The 10,761-nt window shown below is 36.2% G+C and overlaps 1 protein-coding gene across 2 annotated transcripts; it reads left to right on the plus strand.

Annotated features, from left to right (window-relative positions):
- The first annotated feature begins 1,050 nt into the window (after nt 1–1,050).
- Nucleotides 1,051–9,759, plus strand: mtx3 (metaxin 3). Of its 2 annotated transcripts, XM_079870964.1 has the most exons (9): nt 1,051–1,168; nt 1,758–1,827; nt 2,018–2,094; nt 2,673–2,765; nt 2,862–3,044; nt 3,343–3,419; nt 5,661–5,833; nt 6,211–6,299; nt 8,330–9,423. In XM_079870964.1, exons 1-9 carry the CDS (start codon nt 1,058–1,060, stop codon nt 8,420–8,422), a joined length of 966 nt encoding a protein of 321 aa, XP_079727090.1. In that variant the 5' UTR covers nt 1,051–1,057; the 3' UTR covers nt 8,423–9,423. The 2 variants fall into 2 exon arrangements, with proteins under 2 accessions (XP_079727090.1, XP_079727091.1); XM_079870965.1 differs by lacking the exon at nt 6,211–6,299 and having other exon boundaries at nt 8,330–9,759.
- The last annotated feature ends 1,002 nt before the right edge of the window (nt 9,760–10,761 follow it).

A 10,761-nucleotide genomic window follows, 5' to 3' on the forward strand; every position in this document is an offset into this window, starting at 1 on the left:
GAGCGCCCCCGCATGGACAGAGACGTGTTACTGCAGCCAGTCCAGAAACCGGAAGTAAGCAGAGAGTGCCAATTCTCTTCCTATTAGACATTCTCTGGCGATACTGATTCAAAACACTAGCGCCAGTGATTGAATGTCAAAGCGCGGTTTGAACACCCCGCCCCCCAGCCGAACTGGAAGTTTTGATTCGTTGTGCACCCGAGTCAGACCTGTCTGTTATTGGCTGAAGCGCATCAGACCTGTCTGTTATTGGCTGAAGCGGATCAGACCTGTCTGTGATTGCCTGAAGCGCAGCGCTCCACCCTATTTTTTACAGTCTATGGCTCCACCGCAGTAGTTTGAAAAGTTCAAAAGCTTCAAAAATCTAATTTCTCGTTCTCTTTTTTTATGGAATATTGCAGTATTTATTATAAATTATTTATCTATTCACATTTTATAAAAAAATAATAATGTGCCCTGATATTAACCAAAATTACTTCCTATATCTATCTCACCTGCAATGATGTTCTCTGATGACGATTTTACAGGGATAACCTGGCACTCACATGAGATCACAGCAATAGCAAACCACAATAATCCACTCAAGTCCTACCCTACATTTTTATGTTTAAGAAGCCAGTTCCATTTCATGCTGACTTAAAAAATAAAAAAATAAAAAACCTTTTATACTCTCGACTATTCAATAGTTTTGTGATTCATATAACTCCTCCAGGTTAGCTTAGCCTAAATATGCAAAAATATATTCAACCTTTTTTTTTTTGCATTATAATTTTACAAAATTACATTTTGATTTTAAGGGTGCAAAATAAAAATATTCTGTTCACAAGAAATATTTACCTAGACTTTTTTTCCCCACATATTTCTCATGTATGATACTTTATCTCTATTTATTTATTTAGTTTTATTAATATATTTTTGTTGCAAAAAAATAAAAATAATAAAATATTTGTTTATTGTTTGTTTGTAAGGAAGTCAGCCCAACTTTTTCGGTTTCCACGATCCATAAATGTATTTCATCAAACATTTGCAGGGTGAAACTGTCACCTAGCACCCTGGGATGCTGTTCATACTGCACACAAACATGGCGGAACCCATGGAGCTGCAGCTGCTCTGCTGGGGAGGCGACTGGGATCTGCCGTCAGTGCACACAGACTCCCTCGTCGTGCTGGTAACTACACGGGTTATGTTAACGCTTGTTTTAAATACATATTCACAATGCAATATTTAATCAAGAATGCCGTTGCCTTTTTGGAGAAACCTGTCCTAGTGTCCGGATAGCTTTATCCAGCACTGTCAAGTCACTTTGATCAATGAAATTGTCGCTAAATTAATACGCCAGTTCAGTTGTAAACTGATGCATCCGTTACAGTAGCTGTCATGCAGAAAGAATCTCGACTGAATTGCATGCACTGGTTTGAGTGGTTGATGATAGTAAGCTAATATGTGTCGCACAGCTCCGGTTTTTATTTCTTGAAGGTCAGAGGAATAATGCTGATAGGATCTGAAGGGTATGGGATCTTTTTACTCGCTTTTCACTTAGAATAGAGATTATACAGTGCTTGTGTTTTGTGCTGGAGTAGGCCTACAGCTTTTCTTGTTTGTTTTTGCAGCTGCTTAAATCCTGCGTTCTGATAACACTTGGCAGAAATGCATAATAAAAGTCCTAGTTCCACTATATAGCGCTAACGATGATTATCAATATTTAACCGTAAATCAGTCATCTATTCATCTGACATGTTTTTAATGTTCTTTTATAGGCTTATGCAAAGTTTGCTGGCGCAAAGCTTGCTGTAAAGTCTGTTGACTGGACGTGGAGGACTATTACAGGTCAGATAATGGATTTTTTGTAGTCATGGTGTGAGAGCATGTTTAATGTAGGAAAAGTCTGGAATGTAGCCATGCGCATCCATAGTTTTCCAAATGTAATATTGTGAATGCCAAACATTGCTGAAGTGCGTAAAGGGGTGAGCAGCTTTTTCTAATGTTAAGCTGCAGCTATACATTTGTCTTTCCGCAGCATCTGTGCCACAACTATATTATGAGGGATCCACAGTCACAGAACCAACACAAATTCTAAACTTCCTACGAAAACAGGTAGAAATTAATATCTGTTTACAGATTTGCTTCTTTTTGTGTAACATAAGCGGGGATATTTTACAGTTTGTCAGTCATTGTCGCAGAAGAACTCTGATGAATCCAGGACCCTGACGCGAAATTTATTTTGATAAGCTGACTGTACTTTATTACACAGCTTTACCTAATACATTCATGAACATAAAATATTTATTTCAATGTATTGATATGTGATTAGCTACAGTTTATTGTCTATATTTGGGCATTCAAAAATATTTGACCACAGAATTTCACAACTAACTAATCGGAATCGAGTTTTCCAGAGAGCCAACTTTGTTTGTAAAGATATATTGGAATATACATGCAAGTGTAAATTATAAAAAGTATCAGCATATCCCCCCTCCCCCCACCCAGATAACAATTAGCAAAAACAGGAAAAAAAGGAAACCAAATAATGCATGGTATATTTGTGACACCATTCAAAATCTTTTAATAAAGGTAAAAATACAACAGTAAAGTATAATTATAATGAAGGTCAGCAGTAAAAAAGAAATAATAATAAATAAAGAGTCAATCAAAATTTCCCGTAATCCACACAGAGTTTCAATGCCGACTATGAGTTGACAGCTAAGCAAGGGGCAGATACAATGGCGTACATCGCACTACTGGAGGAAAAGCTGCTGCCAGCACTGGTATTATATCTGCAATTCACATACTGATTTTAAATTCCTGATCCTCATAATGATGATTGTATGAATTAAGTGTTGATTTGTGTTTTTAAATTGTAGCTGCACACATTCTGGGTGGACGCAGAGAACTATGCTAACCTGACCCGGCCCTGGTTTACGTCACATTCCCCGTTCCCCCTCAACTTCTTTGTACCGGGTCGACAGGCCAGTTTGGCTTTGTCTCGCATCTTACTGACCAAAGCAGAGTCGCCGTTGCTGAACATCACAGAGGTGGAGGGAAAGGTATGGGAAGACAGATCCATAATTATGTACGATCATAATTCTCACCTCAGTTACTGAGTCTCATGCATAGCATTGGATTCATCTATCCCTTTTCAATGCCATGGTGAAATGGAAATGTCTGTGGTTGCGTTGTGAGATGGAAAACAGTTTCTCTCTCAGCCCTCATGAGTAAATCTGTGGATTGTAGAAACCAGAGGATCATGAAATATGTCACACAATGAATGTGCTATTGTAGTTATTCCATCCCTCATAATAATGAATATAAAAATTGTATGGTTAGTAATAGATTTTCTTTTAGATCTACAGTGAAGCCAAAGAGTGCCTGAATTTGCTCTCCCACAGACTTGGGAACTTCCGCTTCTTCTTTGGAGACACGTGAGTTTTTCATTTCTTTTATCCTATAATATTTATCAGCTCTTTAAAGGGATAGTTCACCCAAAAATGAAAATTGTCATCATTTACTCGCCTTTCTTTCTTACTGTATGACTTTCATGGAACATAAAAGAAGATATTTTTAGAAATGTCTTAAGGCCCTGATTTACTCACAGCTAAGTTCTTTTTCAGTCTTCGCTTAGAGGTAAAAAAAGAAGTTCAAAATACTGTTAGTGAACATCCCGACGCTGCTTAGAGTGGCGTTTAGATGAATATGCTAATATGTGCTCCATGCTTTTCTCTTTATAACAAAATAAACACATAACAAAAAGCACAGTGGTCAGAAGACAGCTGTTAAGAAAGCATCCGATTATAGCGATGTAGATATGTTTGCACGTGCTCTGCAATTTGATCAATAATGTCACGTTTATTTATTACCTTTATAGCGCTTTATACAATAGGTAGCTGCTTGCTTTAAAGCATTGCAGTATTAAAAGCGTCCTATTATGCCTTTTACGGAGTCTTGATTTTGTTTTGGGGGTGTACAAAAATATGCTTTTATGCTTGATTGTTAAAAAAACACATTATTTTTCACACATTTTACATTATTACAGCACCTCTCTCCCCATTCTGATGCGAACACGTAGTTTATTTCCCGTTTCGATTAAGCCCCTCCTTCTGAAATATGAAATGTGCTGTGATTGGTTAGCTGGCCCAATGTGTTGTGATTGGGTCACCGTGATTTTGCAAACATATTTTGTTGATCCTGGAATAACATTCCTGTCCCAAAATTTAGTCCTTACCCTACCCCTAAACCTAACCCTACCCATAACTTTTCCTTAAAATCAGAGGGAAATGATGGGTGAATAACACTGATGTTGAAGCACCTCACCCTGGTTCTAAGCCTAAACTTGACATAAACTGTAAACCTGTCCCTCAAATCTGAATGGTTGATTAGAAAGTTGTTCCAGGATCAACAAAGATGTTGATCCAGGAACATTTGGTACTTGGTGAAATCACGTTCACCTTGTGATTGACGTGTTCGGGAAATGTCACGCCCCTTCATAACCGCGAGCTCTACTCGGATGTAAATATTAAGGATGGCGTCAGTTTCAAACCAATTCAAGCTTGATTCAGACTTAAGAATGGTAACAAACAAAACCATGATTCATTTTCCTAAGGGGCGGTGAACAGACTTACAAAAGCTAAAGTAAACACAATATCAGCACTAATGTTGGCTATCAGGCGAGTGGAGCCAAACCGCTTTGCCCTTTGTTTACAACATTAAACTTATAATTGGAACTGTTAGTAGAAAACGCAACTATAAATAATAAGACATACTTACAAGTTGTGATCCACAAGCAACAGATTGTCCTGACAAAGTATAAACTGATCTGTTTCAGGAGAAGCTTTTGTGCGTAGCCTGCATTATACTCTCTTAATTTCTGGAAGCTGTCCTCTGTAAAATGTGCAGCACACAGACAAATGTTGGGGTTATAATGTTCAGGAACAGTGTTAAAAATACATTTTAACCACTCTTAAGTTCGTCAGCCTTGAAGGTCAAACTAAGGAGTTTTGGAAACAGGATGGAAAAAACAGGATCTCTTTGACATGGCGACAACACTGTCTTCTCTAACGCAGGCCAATCAGGCCTTGTCCCCTTTTTTTGCGTATTCCGTGGGCTGAGATTATTTATATGAGGAACATTGTGACTTCATAAGATCCAGAAAAAACGCGTTGTAGTCAAAACAAGTCGTGCGTTGTAGTTCTTGGAAAGTGGATTATGTTAAATAAAGTATCTCCCTTTGGAGTGGACTTTGAGCTTCGTAACCTTTTTTTATCTTTTTTTTTTATGCTCAAACAGCAACATTACACACTAACTAAAGTTGAAAAAGTGAAATGGCATAATAAGACCCCTTTAAACATGAAAAACAATGTCAGTTTTGCTTTCAATTAGAATAAGAATTCAATTTCTACTATAAAGCAGCTCTCAATTCATATTTTAACTTCTATTCCACTCAAAGTATATTGGGGCCTTTAGTGTTATGGTTTTGGAAGTCAATGACCTACAAAACAATTGTTTTAAATTGAAATAATATTTCACAATATAACTGTTTTTACTGTATTTTTGAAAACTTAAAAATCCTACTGACCCCAAACTTTTGTTACTGTAGTGTATAACTTAGTTAAATGTAATCATCATTGCGTGTCAGCCTGAACTTCACCATGTTTTCTATTTGCTAGGCCTACAAGCCTGGACGCCTTTGTGTTTGGCCACATTGCCCCTCTTATTAAAGCCCCTCTGCCCAGTGGGCAGCTTCAGAAGCACCTGAACCAACTTGATAACCTCTGCCAGTTCTGCAACACCATCCTTAAAAACTACTTTACCGATGCCACCACTGAGAAGAGAATGGACTGTAAGTAGTCACAGCCCCTATAGTAATATATTAATAACGCAAAAAAATAGTATTGGTCCTGCTCTGCTCTCTTCTTTTTATTTGTTTATCTCAACTTCCATTTGTTTGCTGTTGAATCAAATAGAATTAAATCATTTAACCAGACATTCATGATTCATCACCTGTCCATTGCTTTCAACCCGAGACATTTGGCTCAAAGCAGATGCTGAAAGACAGTTTAATAACAGCATGGTCACTTATTTTAAGTGATTTGCTATGTCTCTTTGGCTGCACTCTGATTCTACTAATCTTTCTCCCATATGCGTAAAAACATCTGCTTTTCTCCAGAATCAGTGTCCTTTCGTCTTTTCTTTTCTTTATCTCTGCCCTCTCGCTAGGTTCACCAACGGCTACCCATGATCCTGTCGATGCAAACCTCCAGAAACTGACACAACTTGTTAACAAAGAGTCCAACCTTATTGAAAAGGTCTTGGCTAGATCTGCTCATTCACTTCTGAATTTAATGTCATTAGAAATTACAGTACATGGTCAAAAGTATGTGGATGCCCAAACTGTTTTTCCACTATGTATTGAAACATGCATGTTGGTATTTTCTCCTATTTTGAATTTTATATACAAGAGCATAAGTGATGTCAGACACAAATATTGAGTGATGTGGTCTGGCTCAAAGTTTATGTCCCAGTTCATCCTAAAGTGTTCATTAGGGTTCAGGGCTAGTCCAGGCCAGTTAAAGGCGTCCAACTAGAACTTTTTATTCACTTGCTCTTTACACAGGGGCATTTCATGCTGAAACAGAAAAGTCATTCAGCATTCTGCTGAAAATGTTTGTCATAAGATATAAAATGTGTATGATGTGTAAAAACATATTCACAATTATGACAGGAAAAGACTGTAATAGATCTAATTGGAAATTTTATGTAAATTTACAGTAAAATAGTTCAATATTTCTTATATTGTCTTATAATTTACATTGAAAAAACATAAATTGGCATTCCCAGAATTCTCTGTGACAGCTCACATGATGATTTTTCATTGAAATAACTATTTCTAGTTTCTAGATTAATTATAACGTTTCTTTTTATCAGTTATTTATAAATCATTAGGGTTTTGTTACATCTTATGACCCCATGATGGTGTTTTGTATTTGTATTTGAGCTTGTAGAAAAGTTACCTGTGATGAACATTGATTCATCATATGTCTTTCTCTTTACCACTTTATAAATAAAGGTTAAAAAAAACCCAGATTTTAGTAATTTGGTATATTAAAGGGATAGGTCACCCAAAGAACAATTCTGTCATCATTTACTAATCTTCAAGATGTTCCAAACCAGTATGAATTTCTTTCTTTTGCTGAACACAAAAGAAGATATGTTGAAGAATATGGTTAACCAAATAGTTGATGAGCCCCATTGACTTCCATAGTATTCTTCAAAATATCTTCTTTGGAGCAGGTTTGGAAACACTTCAGGGTGAGTAAATGATGACAGAATTTTAATTTTGGGGTGAACTAACATTGTTTTAGCTAAGGAAATATGATTTTTTTAGTCTTTGTTTAATTTGTAAAACATCTCCGGTTACGCATTTATGGTCCCCTGAGAAGGGGAACAAGACACTGCGTCCTCTAGGACACTATAGGGAATGCCTCAAACGTGACCGTGTTTAAACGCGACAATGTCATATGCCGATGACAATCCATGACGTCAACCGTCTATGCAACCGTGTACATAAAAGGTCACCTGTATTAGACAACACCAAATGTTTGTCTGAAGGAGACGTAGACAGGCAGGCCTGATGCATGGCAATGAGACAAAGTGTCTCGTTCCCCTTCTCAGGGAACCATGGTTACATGCGTAACCTGAGACATTCTCTCGAATGGGAACTCGCACTGCATCCTCTAGGACACTATGGGGAACAAATGACCAAATGCTGAGGGAATGACTGCCTATAATTGGCTGTGACAAGCACAAAGGAGGTCTCAACGGACTTGGATGTCAGAGTCAGATTCCCGGACTCAGGTCTGCCACAGAACTGTCAGTGACACTATTCCCTACGGCCACCATATAAGGTTTGTATTCAAGGTCACACCGTTAGTGACATCACGGACTGTTGTCGGCCAATGACATTGTCGCGTTTAAACGCATCCTTCAGACACACAATCACACTGGAGGCGTTCCCCATAGTGTCCTATAGAGGACACAGTGCCAGTTCCCATTTGAATGGGAACTTAAAATGTTCATGCCGTATTTTTACAGTAAAGTTCTGCCAAACACAGCTAATGTTTGTTTACCATAAATTTCACCGTTTTTTGTTTTTAGTGTATGGCTGTATTCGTAATTTGATTAACCTGCTAGTAATGCTGCTGAGATACAAACAAGAGGGTGTCCGCATACTTTTGGTCATGTAATGAATCTCATAACCTATAAACATCTTCTTACACATCTTTTGGAATTGACACTTGTCCTGTGAGTCTTATCTTTATATGTCTTTATGTCACAGATGGATGACAATCTTCGCAGCAGCCCGCAGCACAGACCGCACAGACATGAGGTCAAACCCTCGGCCATGGCCAGCGAGAGGAGCTCAACCTGAAAACCCTATCTAAGCACTGACTTTACCATTATTTATTTTTTCCCATGGAAATTGAAATAATTTCCAAATCATATTTAAAATCGAACACACTGATGGGGTCATAATAAATGAATGCTAGTTTTTCATAATGAAGTTGCTGAAATGTTGGATAACTTGGTTTGAGTGTCGGATTTTGTAATACAACACCATAAAGGGCTTGTTAAATGGGCAGTCGTCATCTAATGTATATAAGAATCATTAGCACATGTGGCAACTACATAAATTATAAAAAGGGAAATGCCGACAATTGATATCTTGCGAGTTGCGATACAAATTTTATTGTTTAAAGGAGATGTAGCTTTTAGTTCAGTTGCATTGCTCTTGCTCCTGGCTGTCTTTGGCTTTCTCTTCAAATAATAATTGTATAGGGAACTTTGAATGCACAAGCTTGCTTTCTAAATGCAAAGGCTTTATGTATATGTTTTATGGTGTTTTATTTTTTCAATCCTGCCCAAACACAATTACAGGTATATTATAAGCTTTACGGTTTATTTCATCATAGTGTTGTTTAAAATCAAATTAGGATTTAAAATGTTTACATCTTAAAGGTTCACAACAGTTACTTTAGTGCATATGGCAGGTGAAATATCATGCATGTATTGGCATTGTGCCTCATCACAGCATAACTTTCTCTTATTTGAACTGATCTTTCCATTTCTCTCATTTGATTATGTAGCCTTCACATTCTTGACTTTTGATGCAAAGGGATCTTGAAATCTGATTGTGTGTACTGTGTATACATTTATTGTTCTTCAAATTCCTCGGGAGGTTTTGTACATGCAAGAAATGCCTTAAAAGTCCAGTGCTGTGTCATGCCATCTCACGTGACTTTATTTTTGATGTAATCATTATTCATTGTCTGTCAAGAAATTGTATATTTCGAAATATATTAGTGTACAGCAATGTTCAAATATATGTATATATAAGTGCAAGAAAGTAAAATTCTTTGAAATAGACAAGTTAACATGTTTATCTTATTATGCTGATACATTTAGTTGTTTACACTAAATGTAAAACCCTCAACATTTTTTATTTGTATAGTGGAAAGTACATCCTGACGTAACTTAGGAACTCATTTATGCTCTTTGAATGAACAATACTGACATATTGCGCAACTTTACGTTCATTCATCATTTAAATAGAGAGACAGCTGTAGGGCTGCTGTTTGGATGTCACATGGAAGCTATTACAAACTCACCACTCCCCAAATATTCACATTCCCTCAACAAAATGGAAAGGTCTGGAGATCTGCTGTCCATTTTCCCCTGTCTTTACCAAATTAAAGACAGTTAAATTTCATCTGTGACATGCAGCTGGAGATGAGAGGGGTTAATAATACAACGCAGACCAAAAAAAAAAGTATATATATATATATATGGGGTCAGTATGTTTTTTTTAATACTTTTATTTATACATCTTTACAATCAAATAAATGCTGTTCTTTAGAATTTTATTTTCATCAAAAAAAATCATCCTGGAAAAAAACATCACACTTTCCCAATAAAATTACCAGCACAACTGTTTTCAACACTGATACTAATAAGAAATGTTTCTTGAGCAGCAAATCAGCATTTTAGAATGATTTCTGAAGGATCATGTGACATTGAAGACTGGAGTAATGACTGCTTTGCCATTTTAATATATTAAAATAGAAAACGGTTATTTTAAATTATAATATTTCACAATATTATGGATTTTGCTGTAATTTTGATCAAATAAGTTCAACATGAGACATTTCAAAAACATAAAAAAAAATCTTACAGACACCAAACTTTTGAACGATATACAGTATATATAATTCATATATAATCTTAATTCATCTATGATCTTAATTCTTTGTTTATTAAAACATTTCTAATGGTTAAACTTTTAAATCAATCCAGTCATTCTCAGAAATACAAATAAATACACAAGTAGACTAATTTATACCACTACTAACTTATTCAACAACACTGAAATTGAAAAATTTGAAAGAATAATTTACAAAACAAAGTGCAATCCCTACAGTATGCAGCCATTAAAGATAACAAATATGGTAAAGATTTATTTTCTCTTATGCAAGTGTTGATTTTGACTTTATAGCGTAGCTTTCAGAGTGAAAAATGACAATAAATACATTAAAAAAATACACCCATGATACTCAAATTATCCATTGTAAGTGAAAACTAAAATCAGTCTATTCACTTTACTGCACTTTTACCTTTGGTTAGTTTTTGATTAAGTGAGATCCAGCAACAATTTTAAATAGAAACTGAAGGGAAATAACTTTTTCCTACCAAATCATGAAAATAAACTAAGCC

The sequence above is a fragment of the Squalius cephalus genome (assembly GCF_949319135.1).
Source record: "Squalius cephalus genome assembly, chromosome: 5".
In the NCBI taxonomy this organism is placed as follows: domain Eukaryota; kingdom Metazoa; phylum Chordata; class Actinopteri; order Cypriniformes; family Leuciscidae; genus Squalius; species Squalius cephalus.